The sequence below is a fragment of the Adiantum capillus-veneris genome, chromosome 25 (genome assembly GCF_014529385.1).
Source record: "Adiantum capillus-veneris isolate H3 chromosome 25, ASM1452938v2, whole genome shotgun sequence".
Taxonomy (NCBI): domain Eukaryota; kingdom Viridiplantae; phylum Streptophyta; class Polypodiopsida; order Polypodiales; family Pteridaceae; genus Adiantum; species Adiantum capillus-veneris.
The window spans coordinates 5,494,044-5,519,095 of NC_140955.1; the positions used below are offsets into that span (position 1 = coordinate 5,494,044).

Here is a 25,052-nt window from a genome sequence, read left to right on the forward strand (position 1 = left end):
AGGGGTGAGAGGCGATTCTGGAGAGTAAGGAGGGGTGGACCAGGAATACTGCGAGTGTGTGTGTGTGCTACAAGCCAGGCAGGGCGCAGGGAGCGATTGCTAGCGGCAAGCCAAGTTGGCGTTTGTGTGTGGTCGTGTTGCAAGCAGGACGACAGGAGCGCCTATCTCAGAGCAGCCCAGGTGTGTGTGTGTGTGTGTGTGTGTGTGTATGAGAGAGAATTTTATGTGCCATCATGGCCTTTTCAGCGAGTTGCGAGCCAGGCAAGTGGAGCCAAGCTGAAGTAGGGAGTGTGTGTGGGACGCATTAAAGGACGTGCGCCAATTTCAAGCCAGCGCGGGCTCACGAGCGGTGGACCTTTAAATTAGAAGTGTGTGTGTGTGTGTGTGTGTTTGTTTTCCATTTCATTTTTTTTTCTTTGAGAAATCCTCCCAAGAGGTTGTTCCCACGGAGATTATGTGTGGGGTTTGCATACATCGCGACCTAGAGATTGGGTGCTTATCTTTGAAGATCAATATCTCTCATACCAATGAACGAGATTGAGCGAGCCAAAACTCACCTTGTGGTGCACAAAAAGGGAGGCCAAATGAATCATTACACATTTATACACGTAGAGTTGCATCCCAATTCTCATGACTATACTCAACTGTGCAATCCTACAAGGATCTAAAACAAAATCACACACTCAAACCGTCTCATATGTCGGGCAAAAGTGAGTTCCTTTAGAAATTTTTGTTACACGCATCCTAGAATGAGATCTCACATGACATGGAATAATCAAGCTAAATTATCATCAATTTGAGCATAATATTAATTCATTTTTAATTGATATTGCTTCCAATTCAAGAGCAAAAATTCAATTTTCAATTTGACATTGATGCACTTTTTACTCAATTGGGCAATGCTCATAAGCAAACTAATCAAGATTGTCATTTCATTTGCACAAGCAAATCAATCATTGCAACTTAAGTTGCTCCTATATATCCAAGGATATCCACAATTAGGCAAACCCAATTGGCACAAAACATTGGTCAATTCAAACCCGGTTTTTAATCATTGCAACTTTAATTGCTAATATCTCAAATCCACAATCATCCAAATCAAATCGGATTTGTCACTTGGTTTGTACGGTTACAGACAATTGATTATAGCATTTGCAAAGGCACAATTCAATGAAATTTTTACCAATTCCCATCAAATCGACATACACGACATTGGTCATTATCCAATTATTTTCAATTGAGTATCAATTGAATCATCATGAATCACTTAATCATACATAAACCAATCTTGTAGGCCTTTCAATCATCATAATGGTAATTGCTCCCAATTATTCATCCTTAATTTGGATATCCAATTCCATTGAGTAGGCACACACACCCAAATTTAGGCCAAAATTTTATGCAAAATTACATCAATTCCACATTGGAATGCACAAATTGCAAACTCAATCAAGCATAAATGAATGAATGCATGCTCAATTTCTAAAAATTTACACTATTTTTACCCAATCAAGCAATGCACACACTCAAAAATTAAGCACAAATTATCGAATTTTTCTCAATTGGCAATGAATTTAGGCTTATACCTAATGATTGCACACACTTTTCATGATAATTTCACAATCAAAAATCGTTTAGGTACCCTAATTGACCATCAATCATAGAAAATCAAGTGGTCTTGGACAAGCACACACACTCAAATTTTGCCCAAATTTTTGGCAATTAAGCTTATCCAATGATTGAATTAGCGTAACATACACATCATTTACATGATTGCATACTCATGTATCATCAAGTCCATCAATTTTTATGCATGTACACATTCAAGATTAGGTGCACACACACTTGAAATTTTTGACAGTTTTTTCCCTCTTTGGTGTATTCACACACACAATGATTCTTACACATACACATGAATTCTTGATGAGAATTAAGAATTATTTGGATACACACAAGGTTCATTAGTCACAATTTGATCATCAATTTCATTCCAAGTGTATCAAAGTAGGTGCAAAGTGTAGGTCAATTGAATTACACACCTAATTTTAACAAGTAATTACCAACATTGAACCACATTAATCAATCAAGGATTGACATGAGCAAGTGAGTGTACTTACATTGTAATTACACTCCAAGCTATTCCTTTTCTCCACACAAAGACGCATCATTGCACACACAAGTGTGTGCACCATCAAATTGGCTCCAAAATTGACCATTGTAGGTCAAAAATTAAACACAAATCATCAAATTAGGCATAAATTAGCACAATTAATTTGATTAGAGTGATGATTCCACCTCTTACAAGGGAATTTTACATACATAACACTTCAAATGTTAGTGGTTATGTTAGGAAAGTTAGTCAAAATTAGTAGAAATTAGCATGAAATTAGTACAATTAGCATGGAAATGGGCAAAATTAGTAAGGGTTAGTATGAAAGTAGTGAAATTGGGGGTTTGGGGTATTCATAACTCAACATTAGCATCAATTTGTTGCATAAACATCATCAAATCAAACCAAAAATTGAGTTATACACACTCAAAACCAGCAAAATTAGTAGTGAAATTACTCTATTCTACACATCCAAAACTCACTAGCTTAGGTTATTGATCCCCGACAGCGGCGCCAAATGTTGGGAGACGTTGTAGCACAACCTAATCGTAACCCACACAAAATTATCAAATCCATGGATCGGCAACCCGGCCACGAGCATCGGATGAATAGAAATAGAGGATTCAAGAGATCACCTCTCCAATACAAGTAGAGATTAGTCATGGCAAGACTAACTCTTAACCTACTCTACTCACTAATCAATCAACTCCTACACACATCAAGTCCACCGAAGTCCGACTTACCATTGACTAGAGACCCCAAGCACACTAATGATAAGCACACACTAATTAACACACCAAATGTTGGGAGGCGTTGTAGCACGACCTAATCGCAACCCACACAAACTATGGATTTAAGCTTGAGCCCTCTACCTAGAATATAAAACTTTGGAACTCCAAGTGAGCCCAAGACTTATACAAAGTGAGTTGGAAATATTATGCATAACCATAGTACATCTCCCGCTCTATGCATATTTGGTATAGCCTGTGGTGGTAGCCGCTGCTAACAAAGATTGTGGTTGGTGATGGTCACCCCACAAGTGTGAGGAAAGGGGAAGACCAAAGGACAGACACTTCTAACATTGTCTACAATGAAGTGTTGCAATTGACCTCATTATGAAATGAAATGCAGTGTGTAAAGACCCATTCAACCTTGCAAGATTTGAATTATGCAGTAGCTTTGTAGATATAATATATAAGTTCACCCATCTCATTTATAAGCTTTGTAAGCCTACATTTTTGGTCTACCAAGATGCTCATGAATTTCAGAGAGGTCTCTTCTTTGGATATTACATTTTGAGGCCTTATATAGTGATATGAAATGAAATGCAGTGTGTAAAGACCCATTCAACCTTGCAAGATTTGAATTATGAAGTAGCTTTGTAGATATAATATATATAAGTTCACCCATCTCATTTATAAGCTTTGTAAACCTACATTTTTGGTCTACCAAGATGCTCATGAATTTCAGAGAGGTCTCTTCTTTGGATATTACATTTTGAGGCCTTATATAGTGATATGATAGGGGATCTCCATAATTGTGCTATGTATTTTTATCTCTCTCTCACTCCCACCCCCCCCCCCCCCCCCCCCCCCCCCCCCCTCCCCCCCCCCCCCCCCTCTCTCTCTCTCTCTCTCTCTCTCTCCCCGAAATATTTCACCAGTCTTTGACCTTCATTTACTTTTTTTCTATGAATGAAGATGGATCCTACCCCCTCCATGATCTACATGCTAGGAAGGCGACCTGGCACATCCAAGGTAAACGATTCTACTCTCTCTCTCTCTCTCTCTCTAGAATTTGAAACTCACAATCACTAACTATGTTCTAGATCCACTACTATGGAGGGGCCCTATCAGAGCCATGATAGCAATGTTGATGTAGTAAAGTAATCAGGTTTTATTTTGTCTCTATTTTGTTTATACTAATAGAATTTTGATTGGATATAGATTACAAAATTATCCACAGTTCTTACTGGTGGGATTTTTTGAGGCCTCCTATGATCCAAGTTTGCTCTGTTACGTCCAAGTTTCTATCCAAAGAGGATTCAGAGCACGTATCACCATTGTAGAGCTAGGAAGAACCCTCCCAATGAATGTTGTGTTTTCTCAAAGTCTAACCCATGGTAGTTGGTCCCTACACATTTTTGTTCCGGGGTCTATTCCCCCAGTGATTGGTCGATGTGTCTTACATCATGGACCATGGCTGGTTCGATACCATGGTAGAGCATGTCGTAGGTTGCGCTTTAGCATGTAGAAAGCTTGCATCTCTATGTATTGAGAATAAATATTATTTTGGACATTTTGACATTTTGATTGAATATTTAGAGACCTTCAATATCTTCCCATGCAAACTTTTCAAGGATGTTATAAATAATTTGGTATTGCAACAATTTGGAATATATCAGTGCATACTTAGTGTGTAAATCACATTGTGATAGCATTGTATGTTTTGCACTTGAAACATAATGCTGCAGTTATATAGCTCTGCAATTTAAACCCACTAGTATGGCCGGCCGCCTCCGGCGGCCTCTCTCTCTCTCTCTCTCCCTCTCTCTAATGCGCTTTCATGTAATTTGGAAATGAACATTTAAAAAGATTTTGTTCAACCCTTTATGCAATGACTTATGTCCAAAACTATAGCATTACAAAGACCACTTCTTGCGTTTAAATTGCAAAGCTATATAACTGCAGCATTATGTTTCAAGTGCAAAACATACAATGCTATCACAATGTGATTTACACACTAACTATGCATTGACATTCTTCCAATCGTTGCTATTACCAAATTATTTATAGCATCCTTGAAAAGTTTGCATGGCAAGATATTGTTAATGATCTCTAAATACGCAATCAAAATGTCAAAATGTCCAAAATAGTATCTATGCACAGTACATAGAGATGCAAGCTTTCTACATCCTAAAGCGCAACCTACGACATGCTCTACCACGGTATCGAACCACCCATGGTCCACGATGTAAGACACATCGACCAATCACTAGGGGGATAGACCCTAGAACAAAAATGCGTAGGGACCAACTACCATGGGTTAGACTTTGAGAAAACACAACATTCATTGGGAGGGTTCTTCCGAGCTCTGCAATGGTGATACGTGCTCTGAATCCTCTACGGATAGCAATTTGGACGTAGCTGAGCAAACTTGGATCATATGAGGCCTCGAAAAATCCCACCAGCAAGAATTGTGGGTAATTTTGTAATCTATATCCAATCAAAAGTCTATTAGTATAAACAAAATAGAGACAAAATATAACCTGGTTACTTTACGACATCAACATTGTTACCTTACTACATCCAAAACCTCGAGCAGATGAATAACCTCCATGGCGCTGATAGGGCCCCTCCATAGTATTGGATCTAGAACATAATTGGTGATTGTGAGTTTCAAATTCTTGTGTGTGTGTGTGTGTGTGTGTGTGTGTGTGTGTGTGTGTGTGTGTGAGAGAGAGAGAGAGAGAGAGAGAGAGAGAGAGAGAGAGAGAGAGAGAGAGAGAGAGAGAGAGTAGCATCTTTTACCTTGGATGTGTCGAGGTCGCCTTCCTAGCGTAAAGGTCACGGAGGCGTTAGGATCCATCTTCATTAAAAAAAATAAAAAATTAAATGAAGATCAAAGATTGGTGCTATGTATTTTGGGGAGCGAGAGAGAGAGAGAGAGAGAGAGAGAGAGAGAGAGAGAGAGAGAGAGAGAGAGAGAGAGAGAGAGAGAGAGAGAGAGAGAGAACAAAAATACATAGCACAATTATGGAGATCCCCTATCATATCACTATATAAGGCCTCAAAATGTAATATTCCAAAGAAGACACCTCTCTGATATTTACGAGCAAATTGGTAGACTAAAAATGTACGTTTACAAAGCTTATAAATGAGATGGGTGCTTATATATTATATCTACATAGCTACTGCATAATCCAAATCTTGCAAGGCTGAATGGGTTTTTACACCTGCATTTCATTTTCATAATGAGGTAAATTGCAACACTTCCTTGTAGACAATGTTAGAAGTGTATGTCCTTTGGTCTTCCCCTTTCCTCACACTTGTGTGGTGACCATCATCAACCACAACCTTGATGGCAGAAGACGATCTCACGCGAGACATTGCCACATACAATTGACCATGGGTGAAAACAGGTGTTGGGAGATACAATCCAAGCACTCCCAATGTTTGGCCTTGCACTTTGTTGATCGTCATCCCAAAAGCACATCTCAAGGGAAATTGTCGACGTTTCAACTCAAAAGGGAGGCCTTCTCTAGCTCCCATGAGAAAATCAATCCTTGGGATGAACACTGTATTTCCTGCATGTGACCCTGTAATGATATCTGCTTCAATCACTTTGCTGTGGAATTGCTTACAAATCAAGCGTGTTCCATTACAAAGACCACTTCTTGGATCCAAATTGCGGAGCAACATAACTGGAGCATTTTGTTTCAAATGCAAAACATGCGGTGGAAAACCTCCGCCAAGATCTAAACTATTTAAGAACTCGGTTGTGAATAAAATGCTATCACAATCTGATTCACACACTAAGTCTGCACTGGCATATTCCTTATAAGTACCATGACATTTCTGCAATACCAAATTGTTTATAGCATCCACATCCTTGTTGCGAGGTGCCAAGATTGCCCTGTCCTTGAAAAAGGTTGCATGGCAAGAGGGTGTTTCAAGGTCTCCATATATGCAATCAATAAGACCTTTCAAACTATTTTGTGATGGCATCATGCAGGGTGGCAAAGCTACATTATCATCTCTCTCCCCATCACAAACATTGCCATTCCCAATATCAAGTGTCCATTGCACAAATTCTCTTTCTCTAACATTATTGCAACAATTGACCACTCGCATGCTCTCTGTTAGATGTAGAATTTCTGTACAACACCAAATGTATGAGCGGCACAAAGATGCATCAACAATGTTTGCCCTTCCACCTCTACGTACAACAGGTAAGATCTGTCTAAAGTCACCACCAAGGAGGAAAACCTTTCCGTCAAACGCCATGTTATTATGCATCACATCTCTTAGTGTCTTGTCAAGAGCCTCAAAAGAATGTCTATGAGTCATGGGAGCTTCATCCCATATGATCAATGAAGCCATTCGCAACAGCTCAGCAAGTTGGCTATTTACTTTAATATTGCATGTCGAGTCAGAAGTTATATCAATAGGGACCTTGAATCTAGAGTGTGCGGTCCTTCCATTGTCAAGAAGTTGTGCTGCAATACCAGATGATGCGCACGCCAAAGCAACTTTGCTCTCTCCACGTATGCGAGAGAGCAAGGCATTATAAAGATAGGTCTTTCCTGTTCCACTTGGCCCATCCAAGAAGAACACAGTCCCACTATTCATGCCAATGGATTCTAAAACTCGATTGTAAGCTTCCCTTTGTCCAGCATTCAAAGATGATTCAATTCGAGCAGACAGGCCTCTTTGTTCCTCCACATTATACATTAACTCTTCAGCAAGCACTCCACGATCACTCATTACTTGCAATGTGTGATCCACCTGGGGCATTCCAGAGTAACCTGAGAGCCTCTTTCCATATTGTTGAAGCATTGTCTCCAAGTTCGACAATGCTTGGTTTTGTGCCATGCGTTCATAGATATGCTCATTAGTTGTGGAAGTCCTCATATGATATACATGGTCCTCAGAAAGCTCCTTACTGAAGTGATTCCATAATGCACCAGGACATATCGGCTCACAAAAAACCAAAATGATTACAAATAGTAGCCTTAATTGTTTTCCTATTTGTTGAAATGAAGCTTCCTCTAAGCAAAGAAACCATTCATCATCAACTTGCAATAATCCCCGTGCATTGCATGCTTCCTTAAATGTTTCATATACTCGTCCATTGAAGGTCCGAATATCCTCAAAAGACCTACATCCTTTGCACTTGTTGAGTAACATGCGCAAATAGTATAACTCTCCGGCAATGGGAACTATGTTGTACATTCTTCCAATCACGTCTCCTTTTTGTCTTAGAGTCCATGTTCTACTTGTTGACTTCCAAACCCACTTTGTTGGGAAGTCTATGTACAACAAATCATTGGCCTCTGGATATCTTTGATTTGCAACAAACCACTCAGTGAGTGTAGTCTTTCTGCTGGCCTCTCTCTCCACCACACTCTCTATAGTCGCTCTGTCATTAAAGAAGACTTGATTTTGATGAGGTAAATGAACATGGAGGCATTGTATGCAAGTCAAACCCAAATATCTGCCAAATAGCCTCGGATGCTAATACATATCGTGCATTAAGATAGTTTGTAACTTCATCTAAAATCCCTGCAGTGTCTTGTAGAGCAATAGTCGCCCTGTCATGTCCCTTATACACATACTTGTAGAGATATTTCACAGCGGATATAGTGGAGCAAACCTTGACATTGATGTGCATTGTACCTTAATGACAAAAATGGATTGTATGGAAAAATCCATTTATTATTCATTTGCACATTCTTATAAACAGTGTGATTTCCATCATCCCTCCTCATGTATGTTGGGTATCCTTCCCTATCCACATTAGTAGATCCGCTGAAGCCACGAGGGTATTTAAACCTGCACTTTCCCTCTACCATACATGGAGCATTTCTATTCAAGTTTCCACATGGACCATGTACATTACACCGACTAATAATGTCATACAATTGTGGAAACATCACCTTATTAGGAAGCTCCGCACACACCATCTTATCATAATGGGATGTCTCTGTTGGTTTGTGTTCAAGAGAAAGTATCAATAGAATGTGGGCATGGGGAAGGCCTCTCTTTTGGAACTCAATCACAGAAATTTGTCCAATGACCTTACCAAAAATCTCTCCCTTAATCAGCAAGCCCATCAAATCCTTGAACTTATGGTAGAAAACACGTGCAGTAAGGTCAGGACGATCGTTGGATGTTTGTCCAAGCAATAACGCGTCCTCTATCTCCTTCCAACCAGGATTGCATGTGAATGTTATGAAGAGATCAGGCTTCCCCCTTTTGCGTACAATTGCCATGGCATCCTGATAAAGTTGGTGCATATAGCGTGGACTACCAACATATGATGAAGGCAATACCACCCTCCTGCCAACATTAGCACCCAATAACTGTTCTCTGTCACCCCTTGTTTCATCTCTTGATCCGATCATGTCAGCCAAACCTTGATTCACCTTACTACGTAGATCACTTTGATGATTGCGAACCCATAAAAGCCTCAACTCCTCCATACAACTGTATGCATCAACAATATATTGTTGCAGTAGCCTACCACCACGTAGAAGACATTGTGTTGTGTCATTCCTGATTTGCAATCTATACTTGTAGAAATCCATTGTAGAAATATACGTTGTATTCCCTCCCCATTGCTCTCTGTTTTCCCGTGGCCTGTCTAATGCCTATATGTAGGGATTCCAACCTTCTTCACCACTTGGAAATAGCAACACATATAAGAGAGGCATGTACGACCTGTGGCAATTTGAGATTCTTCTTAGACCACCGCCAGAAAGATTCAACACAATATCTCGATGGCCAATGTTGCTCTCATCACCTTGACCAGGCATGATTGCAGCAACTTCTGCACCTGTTGGAGCAAGGTACTGCCAGCCATTAGTACGTTTCTCAGTGATGACCATCCTTATGTCAGGAATATTGGCAGTTTGAACCATTGATGCAAACTGCCTAAAAGCTTGAACGTACGGATTTACGCGATGCATCATTGATTGCAAGATTTCCAAAACATCTGGCCTGAGTTTAGAAACATGTTGCATCCTATTTTGCAACTCATTCTCAGTGTCAAAAAAATACAACTGAGCAAAGCGAGGGATTTGATCTGGCTGTTCTTCAGGCATCAATGGACCAATTCTATGATAGATAGATCCATGCACTTTGAAGGTATAGATTCCTTTTCTTTGACAGAGAGATTCATCTATATGAGCTCCTAAAGAAGCAAATGACAACACACTATTGTATGCTCTAATATGTTTTAAAAATTTCTTGCTTCTAGTATTACCTCCGTGCATTAATTCTCTTAATTCTAAAGGAGGTTCACATAATGGTGGCAAAGAAACACTCCCTGAGTTGCAACAACTTTTCCCCACAAATGTGCGAATGGTCTTCGCTTCTATCTTCCAAGCAAAAGCACCACAAAGGGAACATGAAAAATCCAAGCTGCCTATGTTGTGAAGTATAGACTTTTTGTGAAAAAGTGACAACATAGAGATATGCATCAAGGGTGTGTTTTCAGGATATATGTAGGTGATGGATAGGCAATGCCTTTCGACTTTGGAGTAATCTCCCTCTCTAGAGACAACTATGGGCTCCCCATGAACATTTCCATTATTGAATTCCAAATTGCTTCTCACTTCAATCTCCTCTCGATTTTGCAAAAGCATTGGATCAATATCTACATCCATTCCAACCCTTCCCTGAGAGAATTCATTGCATTGATCCACATTTATCAAATGCTGGCAATCTTCCAAGCGAGCTACATTAATCCCCCCTAGAGAGCACCGAACTCTCTCTCTTGCTGCCTCACGTCGTGTAGCTCGAGAGGCTTGACAGATCCTACTACGTCTTGCATGTCCAGGACACAACACCTTCGGACCAATAGCCATCTGTCCCAAAAAGAACTCTTATAAGTAATCTTAAATGTGGAGGATTAAGGAGCGAGTGGATCTTCTCTCATAGACTCCATCCCTCACGTTTCATGTATGGAAACTATGAGAGAGAGAGAGAGAGATTAGAGAGGGGGGAGGAGCTTGTGCACCAGATTAGCATGAATACTATGGAACAATAGTTGAGAGAGAGAGGAGAGAGAAGAGAGAGAGAGAAGAGAGAGAGAGAGAGAGAGAGAGAGAGAGAGAGAGAGAGAGAGAGAGATGGTGCATAACACAACTTTGGAGAGCACCTCATTTAACATGTTATGGCCACAATTTTATATATATATATAGAGAGGGGGGGGGGGGGGGGGGGGGCTACTTCTCTTACAAAGACCACTCTGAAAGTAGCTGAGAGAGAGAGAGAGAGAGAGAGAGAGAGAGAGAGAGAGAGAGAGAGGGGCTACTTCTTTCACAAAGACCACTCCGAAAGTATTTGAGAGAGAGAGAGAGAGAGAGGAGAGAGAGAGAGAGAGAGAGAAGAGAGAGAGAGAGAGAGAGAGAGAGAGATGCGCTGCATAACAACTTTGGAGATCACTTCGTTCAACGTATTATCGCCACAATTTTACAGAGAGAGAGTGTGTGTGTGTGTGAGAGAGAGAGAGAGAGAGAGAGATAGATAGAGAGAGAGAGAGAGAGAGAGAGAGAGAGAGAGAGAGAGAGAGAGAGAGAGAGAGAGAGAGAGAGAGAGAGAGAGAGAGAGAGAGAGAGAGAGAGAGAGAGAGAGATCTTGAAAGAGGAAAATCTATACACCTTAAATTAGGCGTTGGGACTTTGTGCACCAAATTAGCATGACACTTAGAGAGAGAGAGAGAGCAAGAGAGATGTGCTGCATAACAACTTTGGAGATCACTTCTTTCAACATATTATGGCCACAATTTTAGAGAGAGTGTGTGTGAGAGAGAGAGATAGATAGATAGATAGAGAGAGAGAGAGAGAGAGGAGAGAGAGAGAGAGAGAGAGAGAGAGAGAGAGAGAGAGAGATCTTGAAAGAGAGAGAAATCTATACACCTAAAATTAGGCGTTGGGACTTTGTGCACCAAATTAGCATGACACTTAGAGAGAGAGAGAGAGAGAGAGAAGAGAGAGAGAGAGAGAGAGAGAGAGAGAGAGAGATCTTGAAATATTGGCGAATCTATACACCTTGAAAGAGGCGAGAGAGAGAAGGGGAGAGGAGTTTTTGCACCAAATTAACATGACCATTTAGAGAGGGGGAGAGAGAGAGAGAGAGAGAGAGAGAGAGAGAGAGAGAGAGAGAGAGAGAGAGAGAGAGAGAGAGAGAGAGAGAGACTCAAGAGACATAATGGCAAAAACACTTAGAAAAGAGAGCTCATCATCCATCCACTACATACATAAGATGGACCTTCCTCACGTAGATCCCCATAGTAGCCTTAAAATGAGAGAGAAGAACATGTAGATTCGCAAAGCCTATAAATGAGGAAGATGTGAGTATTCTCGCTCATCATCCATCCACTACAAAACGTAAATCCCCATAGTAGACTATAGATGAGAGAGAAGAACATGTAGATCCGCAAAGCATATAAATGAGGGAGACGTGAGTATTATCATCCACTACGAACTTCACTTCCTATGAGGGGCCCCCCGCTTTGAACTCGATGGAATATCTCCAGTCACATTAAGCCCCTTCTTGGGCCAATGGGTCGACACCAATGCATTGAGCTTGTTTGTGATAGACCTGACTTCAGATACACCTGTATTATGTTGTATTGCTACGGAAGTCAATTTGTTGCTGCTGCTTCGTAATTCAGACACAATGCTTTTTAAATCAACGCCATCTGTGCGCTCCTTGCCGCACTGTCGAAGCAAAGGACTTGCCGATACACCGTGTGCGAGCCACAAATGGCTCCAAGCACACAACAAGCCTAAACTAGCAAGCTCAAGAGAGCAAAGGGTGTGTCACTCACCGCTCTACGCTCGCCTTCGTGGTGGATTCCTCGCCGCGATGAAGAAGAAGCTGCAGTCGTGCCGCGCTCAACCGCTTCGCCGCTGTCGTGCCTTCGTAATGCTTGATCGCACACACACTCTCCCTCTCTCTCTCTCTCACATACACACACACACAAGGAGGTGAAGAAGAAGAAGATGGAGATGGAGATGGAGCAAGAGCACCCTTCTATTGCACAAATGAGAGAATGAGTGAATTTTAGGTTTAGTTGGCTTTTATATGAGCTCACCCCATTCACACTTGGGCGCCCATGCTTAGCCAACTAATCCCTTGAATGTCCCAGTTAGAGTGCGCCTCTCATCGGCAATCACTCTTACCCTTTTCCTATTGGTCCGACAAGCCCGGTACCTGACTCTACCAATTACATAATACACGTCCGTCGTAGGTGATGGGGTGTCCGTGATCCGTGAGGGTTAACATGCCCCCCTTCCTGATGTAGATTCCGTCCTCGGAAGCTATTGAGTTGAAGCTCGTTCGTCCAGGTGGAAGAGCATTTGATATGAATGTCCTTAACCTTCTTCAGTCACTGCAAAATCAAAAAACATTGGCACAGTAATTGCATTCTCATAAGTGATTAAAAAGCATATGCAGTTTTAGGTAGACACATTGATTGGTAAAAGAATTTCAAACAATTTGTCAACAATGAAAATTAAATTGCAATGTAATCAAATGCATAAACAAATGTAAAGGTAAAAAATTAAACAAGTCTGGGGTCGCTAATTTGACGGTCGAAAGGCACTAGAGATCGAATATTAATACCATGGGTAAGCTTCTTAATTTTCAGTGGTCAATTAAGTTGTTTAATCGCGAGAGCCAAGTATTCATGTTTGAGGGCTGACTAGAGGCTATATCTAGAAGACCTTGTAGTTAAGCTACCATAAAAGGAATTTCTCATGAAATCATCGCCTGACTGATTACTTTTTCTTTGACCCCCCAAAGTCTTTTCACAGTGATTCAATTTTGATGTGTGTGCTTATTTTGTATGCCTTGGGTTTTTTGATTTTCAAGGAAAAGCGCCCACACTGGGAACCTCTAGGGCTCTAGTACCATAGGCAATACATGTGAGTGACGTACCAAATCAAGCTGAGATTTCTCTTCCAGCTTAAGATTTTACAGTGTGGCACTTTGATTTTTTGTTTGTTCATTTTCAGCATTTTAATTTTGTAATTTTGGGGGGTCATATAACACTGATACACCTCCCCAGGCTCATCACATTAGTAAACTCCCTTTATAATACTTAAGCTAAAGGTCAATAGGGTCAAACCCACTAGAAAGCCCTAGTACATTTCACACAATGCTACCTAAATCGGATTAAGAACCTAAGTAACCGTTGATTATTAGGAAGGCATTCCCCATGGTATTAAGAGAAGATCTCTAACACCTAACTTGGTCAAACTAGCTTAGTCGGACTGCTTGAGTTTTAAACCTAGACAACTGATTATGACAAAAAATTACATTGAATTAAATGTTTGATACTAAGCAAATGCGGTGAATATTAGGCTACCAATCACAATTAAAGCTGACAATCATAGATGAAAAAAAGATAAGGGGCAATGCTAATGGACAAGAAACACCTGTTTGTGTCGATGGTCGCGCTTGATTTGAAGAGTGAATCGAGATAAAGATTCCATGAAGGTCCAAATCCTACCAATAGCAACACGCTCCTGTACACACTAGGAAACAAAAGGAATACCTCCAGGAGGCACATTAGTGGGAAAAGAGAACTTTGCTAATCACTCAACTCTAAAATAGTCATGGCATAGGTTTCTGTTTCAGTGTACCGGATGTAAATGTGTAGGTCTGAGTCAATGTTTTGACTTTTAACGTGCATACTCGTTTGCTAATTGCTCTTGCTCTTTATTTTTTTGTTTTTTGTGAGTATAAAGCTTTATATGTACATTCCCTAAGATTGGTGATTGAGAGGTCAGGGAAAAAGGTTGAGAGGGAAACAAATGAATGATGACTGTGAGCAAACACTCCCCCCTTCCTTGGGTAGATCATACCGTTTGAAATGAGCTCGTCACCCTTTGAAACCAATTGTTCCAGTTGGTAATAGGTGGAGATTTTTGCCAATAGTTTTCTATTACCTTAGGCACCTTGTCGAGTTGCAAGGGTGGTAAGGTACTCTCCCAAGATCGAACTTGAAGTAGTTCATCAGGTGATTCTTGATCACTGGGAGGTGTGGATTCCTTTGTAGCTTTATGGAGGTCCACTATTGTAGATGGAGGCTGTGGAGAAGTTTTTACCTCTACGGATGCATTACATGAGGAGCTAGAAGCTTCATGGGACTCCCCCCTTCCTGAGCTAGGTGGAACAAATCGTTCTTTCTTTGGTACCCAAACTAGCTCGGGAGCGGGTGTGTAGCATTCTGTGATTTTTTTCTTTCCACGATCATTGATTCGTTTTGGAGCTACGGGATTGGGCTCACATGGGTCAGGTGATAGGTAAGAGCACAATCTATGTTTTGGCACCCAGATTTGATCATTTGCTTGATAGTAGCCTTGGGCTTCCAATAGTCGTTTAGGGATCCATCGCAACATTTTCTTACCTTTCTTGGAGCGAGTGGTACGTTTCTTACAAGGCTTCTGTTTTTTAGCACTAGCTATGGTCACTAAAGAAGCTTTAGGGACCCACTTGTATGTTTTCTTTGTTACATTAGGATGAGTCTTGTCAGAAGCTATATGCATTGCTTGTAGCATATTTAAGGGTACAGGCATTTCATCCCCCTCAGGTGTTACCCAGGTTGTACCTCTAGCTCCCCAAGTATCTATGGTTGCTGCTAGGTGGACCCAATCCACATTGTCCGACTCAATCATCCCAGGTAGTACATCCATATAAGGAGAGTTCTCCCCAATATCCGTGTCTTCGTTACACGTGTAACAATACTGTAATGGAGCTGAGTGAATTGTTGTGTCTGATCGATTATCAATGATGAATTTATTTCCTAGAGGATGCGTTCGACACTTAAAGATACAAGAATGACAGAGTCTTGGAACTGTAAGTAACGTGGGTTTTGGCCGTTACAGTCATGCACCATTTTTGCTTCCTCATGAATGGACGCCCTAAGATCATCTCAAATGACATAGGATGCTTGGAAAAATTCCATAACAATGAAAGTATGCCTTACCTTGTGTCCCAAGACCTTGATCTGAGATCCTTAAGCATTCCAATAGGCGTAACAATAGATCCATTAGCCATTTTTACACTACGCTTGTGGCTTCAAGGTGAGGTGCCCCATAGACTCCCAAACAACTCTTTGTCACCATGCTGACTCCCGCACACCGTCAAGGACCCCTTTACAGTTAATCTTTAGTAGTGATTGGTAGAGTAGCATTAGATTCATCACCTTCAAAGTATTGCCCCAACTTGTTAACGGGTACTTCAATTACAGATTCATGTCCCGCTAGGTCAGATGGTGGTGCTAAATGTTCCTCATCATTCATTACCAAGTCAGGTTTGTTCATATGTGCAAACTGTGGTAATCCGGCCTGTAATTCTCCATTGAGGAAGGCTCGAAGAGCTGAGACTAGCTCGGGGTCTTTATATAGTTTGGACATGATGGTGGTTCTAACTTCTGAAGACATGAAATCCATCAATTTGGCAACATTTAATGGCATCTTGTGGGACGTAGGACCCTGACAAGAGAATGGTGAAGATGGAATCTCCACTTCCTCAAGGGGGTCGGGTATTCCCTCACCAAACATTCTCTCTAGTCGGAAAGGTGTGTGTCCACTTTCAGATGTCCTACCCTCACTCTCTTCCCGAATGATACTGGGTATAGCTAACAGCCTGTAGTTCTTGTGAGGTTGAACTTGTGTGGGAAACATTGTGTCCGACATCTGGATGTGTTTGGGTTCAGGTTCTAATGTTCGTTGAGTTTCTTCCACCAAACCTCTCAGTTGTTGGACTCGTTCTATTTCCACTGTTGGGTTTGGATAGGTTCCAATCTTTCTCTTGCAATCCTCATTTTTTGTCTCTCGTGGCTTATCTTGGGGGTTCGCAACTGGGTAGTTTAACTTTGAATACTCTTTTGGTGTTCCTCGTAATTCCCTCTCGTGATCCTCCTCACTGGATTTTTCCTTTGTAGTAACAGTTTTGGTCTCCGTGGTCTCTATCGAATCTGAGTCATCCTCAGGGTCATTCATATACACGGGATCCTCTCCTGTCCCTATGTTAGTCTTTGAACTAGGTTTTGAGCTAGAAGCATTAAGGGATTTCTTTCTTCGTGTTTTTTTCTTTCTCGCTCGGCCAATGGACGCAACATCTCTCTCTTCGAGGATGTAATTTTGCTTTTGGAGCATCGACCGTGTGAGTGCATTCACTGGTGCTATGTTTATAGTTGGTGGTGTCCCATCAACAATCTCTATTATGTTCAATGGTGTGATTTTCGGTGCGTTTGGATTGTTAGGACACTGTGCGATCAAATGATCTATGCCACAACGATTACAAGTGAGTATTGGCATTGCCAATGCACTCCCTTGACTGGTTTTCATTAGTGCCGCATTCTTTTGTATTCTAATGGGGCACTCAGCTACTCGATGTGGTCCACCACATTCGTAGCACTGAAGAGGTGGTCTTCTGGCAAAACTATTAATGTTTTGGCCTCTTGCTGCTAGCGCAGTAGCTTGATATACCGGCTTGATTTGTCCCCAATGGTCTTCCATATAGTACATGGGACACTCCTCAAGCATGTCGACTCCATAGGTGATACTAGGGTCTATGTCCTCTTTGCAATCTACATAAGTACTAGATGACTCGCAACCTATTTGGTTCATAGGTGTAACTCTTGGATGAGGGGGTTGTGGTCCTAGCACTGGAGGTTGCAACGGTGTGGTTTGGACCACATTTTGGGTTCTAGGGACCATGTGCTGTAATGGCAACTGTTGCTCCATGGGTGGGGTAGGCATCAATGCAGGAACTCGAGGTGAGTCTGCCCAAGCTATAGGCGGTTTATTTTCCATGATGCGTTTAAGCATTAGGCAATCCTTCGCTTGATGGCCATACCTACCACACGCGTTACAAGTCCCGTTAAACTTTACTCTGAAAGTAGGGCATTCACTCGTAGTATGTGGGCCCAAGCAAATTGAGCACCATTGTTGCTCCCTTCTTGGATACATATGAGTGTTTTGTGGAGCACGATTACCCCTAAGGCTTTCTTGGATGGCCTTTGTGAGATCTGCCAAAGTCATCTCAGATATCGTTCGCTCTTTCACGATTGGCTTTATCTTCATTGGCTCATGCCCTGATGCTTGAGAGCTACTTGACTTCGGCTCGGCAGACACTCTTTCTCCTGAAATCATTAAATTATCCTCCAATTGGATTGCATTCATGGTGACTGCTTCCCAAGTAGTGATACCTCTAATGACTAGGCCATTATAGATACTTTCATGTCGTAGTCCCCTAATGAATCTATCGAGCAATTGGTTGTTGTTGAATCGCTCGTTTGGATTGCATCGAGAATTCAAATTCTTTAGGCGACTAATGAAGTCTCTCACGGATTCACCTTCTTCTCGTTGGGCTTTCTGGAGCTGAGAGGCTACACCCCAAAGTACTCCCTCTCGTATATATTCTTTTAAGAACAGTCTCCTAAGAGTAGAGTAGATCGTTTTTTCTTCTACTCTTAAGGTTCTATACCAATCTCCAGCTTTTCTGCTTAGGGTCAAACTCAAAGCCTTACACTTATGTAGCTCATTGTGCTCTTCCAAGGAATCGCACACATGTTCAAAGACTTCCATATGCTTTCTAGCATCTCCGTCTCCATTGAATTTCTGTGTGAGCTTAGCTACTTGAACTGCCTCGCTCCTAGGCTCTCTATCAGGTGCACCACGCATGTTTTCCGCAATAGAGCGACCGATAGTTTGAGCAAATGCTGCCAAATCTCCTATTTGAGCAGGTATAATGGGTGTATGTGCTCCTGGAACCACATGTGAGATGGGAGTTGGCCTTGGCCTTGGCATACGCGCGGCTCTTGGGTCCCATATTTCGTATGGTGGTGTACCAGACGGTGGTCCAAAGTTTACAGGCGTGGCCCTAGGCATAGGGGGTGCCTGATATGGCGTGTTATTATTAAATGGCATGGCTCCACTTGTATAAGAGCTTGGATAATTCCATTGTGGATTGTAAGCTCTTGGAATAATCGGAGGTGTAGGAGCTACATGAGGCTGAGGTACGACAGGTGCACATGATTGATACATACATGTAGGTATAGTTGGGGGCACTGTGCTACTAGGCATCGGCGCAGTGTTAACAAATGAACTCCATGGTGTACTTCTTGTCATGCTCACCATTGGGATATGCATGGTAGCCGTAGTGTCATTAAGAGAAAGATGAGCTAGATCTGGGAAGGTAAAGCTGCCACTTGTGGGCTCAGATTGTACTGAGGCTCCTGGCGAAACAACATATGGAGGATCAATGGGGCTCACTGAGGGGGTCTCCATTTGTGACAGGGTTGGTTGGTTGGCCTTTCCCGTATCCAAGAATCTCATTAGGCCTGTTGAAGGCATGTTGATCCCTGTGTTCTGTCTTTCTAACTCGACAATCCTATGGAGGACATCACAGACTTTCTGTTGTTGCTCATCTATGCTAGTAGCACCCGATGTGGATTGTAGAACATCTAACCAACCCACATGATAGGTGTGTCCCGTGTACCGATCAGTTAAAGCTTCTGCTTGTAGGTCATACTCCCAATTTTCATTTAGGAATATCCCATCTAGGCCTGGCGTGCTGGAGGTTTCCCTTGAAGTGGAAGCATTATTGCTCCCCATTGCTTGCCCCTCCGTGACTGCTACCTTGGGAGCACTCGGTTGCTCGACTGGTATGATTGTTGTCATAGGAGCCTTTGCTTTCAGGGCTCGACTTTGTTCTAGCCCTCGTAGGTTCTCAATTTCCCTCTCCCTTGTTGCTTGCATATAGCGTTCGATCTCTTGCACTTCAGCAAGACTCCTACCATCGGGTAGTAAAACCTCAGAGGGAGATAGTCCTAAAGGATCAGGAGGTGCAGTGGATGGAACATTCACATGCACACTCTCAAGAAGCATAGGGTCCATTTTAGGTATGAATGACGAATTTACTTCCCCACTCCCTTCATTTATTTCATTAACCGCATGTTCGGAGCGAGTAGCTCTACTAAGGGTCTCTTTTAAGCGGCTAAACACGCTGGACCCGGGCCGTGGGCCCATGGCATGCATGTCTTGACTTGAACTATCAGGGTTTGGTGTAGGATACCCCTCCATGACTTCGTAGTCAGAGGAAGAATCACTAGACGCGATATGAGGATCTTGGGTCGCGCTACCTTGAGTCTCGGCCGAAGGTCCAGAACCTAGGGTGGAGGAATAATGGGTGCCCGCGTAAATGGAGGCACTACCAATATGCTCGTGCTCTAACACTCGTCCAGAGCGTAGGTTCATATGACTTCCACACTCTAAGCGCGTTGGTGAGTACCCGTGAAGGCCGCTCACTTAGTTTTTTTTTTTTTTTTTAAATTTTGTTTTTGTTTTTTTTTTGTTTATAACCCAAGTTTTTCGTTATTTTTGGTTATTTTTTGTAGCCGAGCCACAAAATATGGCGTGTAAAAGCTCAAGACGAGCGTTTTAGCTAAAGGAACGTGTCGTGCTTTACAGCTCTCTATTCGGCTACGTGAAGTCCTCGAAATCCTAAAAATGGTTTTTATAGTCCTCGAAATCCTAAAAATAGTTTTTAAATATAAAAAGGTGTATAAACTATTTTTTAAAATTGAGGACTAAGGTCTGGGTTTGGGCTTGAGCTTGGGGAATGATCCCCAGCCCGAAAATAAATTTTTGAATTTTTTTTTTAAATTTTTTTTTAATAAGTCGCCGCGGCCGCGCCGCGCGTGCGCGCACACACACACTTAACCTACACCTAACTTATCTACTTACAGCTAATGAAGATACTGCCACACACACTATAACACTGTTTACACAGTACTACAGTAGCTAACAGATCTACAAAACGAACCTTACAGAACTAACATTGAACCTTACAGAACTAACATTCCATAGCTAATACCTTAATTCTAACAGTACATTGCAAAAAAATGTAACTCCTTCTTTAAGAGAAAACAAAAAAGACAGGACAGTGTAACAAAAAACCTTCTCCACACAACCACACACCTTCCTTCTTCACAAATCCTTCTCCACACAACTACACACACTCATTCCCTACCTTTCCTATGATAGAAATTGCACCACAAGAAGGCGTAAAGTGCTTAACCGAGCTTAGTGTAGGGCATTTCCCCGGCAACGGCGCCAAAAATGTGCGCTCCTTGCCGCACTGTCGAAGCAAAGGACTTGCAGATACACCGTGTGCGAGCCACAAATGGCTCCAAGCACACAACAAGCCTAAACTAGCAAGCTCAAGAGAGCAAAGGGTGTGTCACTCACCGCTCTACGCTCGCCTTCGTGGTGGATTCCTCGCCGCGATGAAGAAGAAGCTGCAGTTGTGCCGTGCTCAACCGCTTCGTCACCGTCGTGCCTTCGTAATGCTCGATCTCACACACACTCTCCCTCTCTCTCTCTCTCACATACACACACACACACAAGGAGGTGAAGAAGAAGAAGATGGAGATGGAGATGGAGATGGAGCAAGAGCACCCTTCTATTGCACAAATGAGAGAATGAGTGAATTTTAGGTTTAGTTGGCTTTTATATGAGCTCACCCCATTCACACTTGGGCGCCCATGCTTAGCCAACTAATCCCTTGAATGTCCCAGTTAGAGTGCGCCTCTCATCGGCGATCACTCTTACCCTTTTCTTATTGGTCCGACAAGCCCGGTACCTGACTCTACCAATTACATAATACACGTCCGTCGTAGGTGATGGGGTGTCCGTGAGCCGTGAGGGTTAACACCATCCTTGTCAGGTTTGTTCTCAAGAAGAGACATTTCCAAGAGGCTCATGATTTTGTCCTGGTTGCTTTTTATCTCAGAAAGTTTTACTTGCACTATGTTTTGTTGCTGCAAAACATCATTGATCTGTACTTGCATCTACACCTCTAAGCGGCGAAGATAAACCCCTTGCTGATGTTGTAAATGTCTCAACTCGTGAATGATCTCTTTGTGTGATGCCTCCACTCTCTCACATGAGGCTTGAATGTTGGAGTACATTGTGCGGATGGCACCTAGCTCATCTGCAATCTGCCTCTCTGATGATCCATTTGTTATTTGCCTTTTTGCAGGTCCATCCCCCCCTCGTGCAACACGCTTGTCAGTTCGCACATTGTTGATTTGGCCTCTCTCTGGGGTAGAAAAGACCACCTCCAATGAATCTCCTCCAGAGGCAAGGGCTTGCTCCATTACTCTGAGAAAGTTAGGATAGGTTTTTTAGGATAAGTTAGGACAGAGCGTGGAGCAGGATTGGCTCTCTCTCTCTCTCTCTCTACCTATTTCTCGATTTCCGTCTTTCTCTCCATTTTTCTCCCTATCCCTATCTGCGTCGGCTACTTCTCTCTCTATCCGCTAGCCCCCCTTTTCTCTCCACCTATCTCTCCATTTTTTTTCACCACCGTTGTAAAGAATTTCCTCCCTCTCTCTCTCTCTCTAACTCTCTAGTGGGTGCAGTTATTGGGTGCCTCTCTCTCTATCCCTACAAATCTTTATACCGGCTACTTCTCTCTCTATCCCTCTTTCTCTCCATTTCTCTCTCTATCCATATCACGATTTTTCATCTCTACCAATCTCTTGATTTCCCTCCTTCTCTCCTTATCCCTATCCGCGCCATTCTATAACGTCATTTTGACATTTCGAAGACGTCAATATTTCATTTCATTACATATCTCTCTCTCTCTCTAAATATTTTCCTCATCCTCTCTCTGCATCTCTATAAATCTCCATGTCGGCTACTTCTCTATCTATCCTTCTTTCTCCATTTCTCTCCCTATCCCTTTCTCTCCTTCCTCCGCTTCCTCCTTCTCTATCTTTTCCCTCCTTTCTCTTCCCATCACTTATTCCCTATTCTCTCTCCTATCCCTATCGTGCTTCCTCCTTCTCTATCCCCCCCTTGTGCAACACGCTTGGCAGTTCGCACATTGTTGATTTGGTCTCTCTCTGGGTAGAAAAGACCACCTCCAATGAATCTCCTCCAGAGGCAATGGCTTGCTCCATTACTCTGAGAAAGTTAGGATAGGTCTTTTAGGATAAGTTAGGACAGAGCGTGGAGCAGGATTGGATCTCTCTCTCTCTCTCTCTCCCTGTCTCTCTCTCTCTCTACCTATTTCTCGATTTCCGTCTTTCTCTCCATTTCTCTCCCTATCCCTATCTGCGTCGGCTACTTCTCTCTCTATCCACTATCCCCCCTTTTCTCTCCACCTATCTCTCGATTTTTTTCCACCACCGTTGCAAAGAATTTCCTCCCTCTCTCTCTCTCTAACTCTCTAATGGGTGCAGTTATTGGGTGCCTCTCTCTCTATCCCTACAAATCTCCATACCGGCTACTTCTCTCTCTATCCCTCTTTCTCTCCATTTCTCTCTCTATCCATATCAGGATTTTTCATCTCTATCAATCTCTTGATTTCCCTCCTTCTCTCCTTATCCCTATCCGCGCCATTCTATAACGTCATTTTGACATTTCGAAGACGTCAATATTTCATTTCATTACCTCTCTCTCTCTCTCTCTCTCTCTCTCTCTCTCTCTCTCTCTCTCTCTCTCTCTCTCTCTCACTCACACACACACATACACACACACACACATACACGCGCATTAAAAAACACACTCATAGGTCATTTTGACCTTTTGAAGACGTCAATATTTCATTTCATTACATCTCTCTCTCTCTCTCCTCTCTCTCTCTCTCTCTCTCTCTCTCTCTCTCTCTCCTCATCTCTCTCTCTCTCTCTCTCGCCTCATCTATCGTCAAGAGCACGAAGCCTCCTACGCATTATGTAAAGACACAAAATTTTCAGAGTTATGGAAGGCGTTTCTGTAGCAGCATTTCCGAAGTGAACAGGTTCAACAAAATTGATTCTCATCTCCTATTTTACATACAATGTCTTCCAGCACTCGCAAGGGTTTTTCTTCTTCTTCAACAAGGTCCACAACCATTGTGGAAAATGATCCAAAATCTCCTAAGTGTGGAGATAGCAACACAACCACCCAACCAACGACATCGAAAACCATGATCATGGCGTACTTGGTATCATTGCAAGAGACCGTAAACAAACAAGGCGAAGACTTACGAGCACTTGCAATGGAGAATGGCACACTAAGGGTACTTGTGGTTGAGAATGAGAATCTCAAGAGGACACTTGAGATGCAAACAACACGTTTGATGCAACTTGAAGAGGAAGTCAAGAATGTAAACGCTCTCTTGTGGACTTGAATGCTTTGAAGGAGCGATGAGCAAGTAGAGCATGACATGACCATGTATTGAAAGAGGAGAAATTGACACTATGAGCCGGGATGTATGAGACATGAAAAATGTATGCACAAACAAGTCTTGGGCTGATGTATGTGGTAGCAATGTGGTTTCTAATTCCTCACTCATGCAAGCTATGGTTCAAACAAAGAATGTTGAGGATGTGGATGTGGAGGAGTTGAAGGAACGGGAGCGATGTTCCAAGAACATTGTTATTCGTGGAATTCCCGAAGAGAAGTTAGAGACACCTCCTTCTCTTGCCATTGTTATTGAAGATTTCTTCAAAACCCACTTTGGTATGTCCGGAGTTATGGTCTATGGAGCACATAGAGTGGGGAAGCAAGGAGCTCCTCGCTCGGGAGAACGGCCAATTGTATGCACCATGCCGGATGAGACCAAGCGAAAGATTATCCTTGATAATAGTTGGATCTATTTGAGGGATACAAAATATTTTGTATGTGAAGATCGCACTATTAAGCAACAAAATATGCATCACAGAGCATATGAGGAAAAGAATAATAAAAACAGGGAGATCTCTCATGAAGAAAATGTGCCCAAGGAGGAGGCAACTCTCTCAAGCAAATAGGGATGCGTGACCTATGAGACAGAGTTACAACTGAAAATATGCTTTTGGAATTGTAATGGATACCCATGGAATGCGGGGGTTGGCATTGATGAACTAACAAGCAAAGCCGATGTTGTACTTCTTGTTGAAACTTGGGAGCATGATACACAAAGGATTAACGGCTTGGAGGATTACAATGTACATTCATTGATGTGGTCAAAGAATCTCAAGCAACGAAGAGGACAAGGAGGGTTAGCATGTATGGTTAAGAAAGGATTGGAAGATTTTGTATCAATTGTGAAAGATGACAAGTACAAACGTTATGTATGGCTGAAAATTATGACACCAAAAAGAGCACCCATTTTTGTAGCCGGTTGCTACATTCCTCATCATGATTCTCCCTTTTATGCTTGCA

At 42.2% G+C, this 25,052-nt stretch overlaps 1 protein-coding gene and 1 pseudogene across 1 annotated transcript; both read right to left on the reverse strand.

The window, feature by feature from the left end:
- Positions 1 to 6,078: 6,078 nt before the first annotated feature.
- LOC147424360 (uncharacterized) lies at positions 6,079 to 9,419 on the reverse strand. The gene is made up of 4 exons (XM_086499411.1): positions 8,509 to 9,419; positions 8,319 to 8,423; positions 6,576 to 8,251; positions 6,079 to 6,440 (listed from the first exon to the last, which is right to left on the reverse strand). The coding sequence occupies exons 1-4, from the start codon at positions 9,417 to 9,419 to the stop codon at positions 6,079 to 6,081; spliced, it is 3,054 nt and encodes a 1,017-aa protein (XP_086355537.1).
- Positions 9,420 to 12,307: 2,888 nt separating this feature from the next.
- On the reverse strand, positions 12,308 to 22,015 carry LOC147424361 (uncharacterized; annotated as a pseudogene).
- Between the last annotated feature and the right edge of the window lie 3,037 nt (positions 22,016 to 25,052).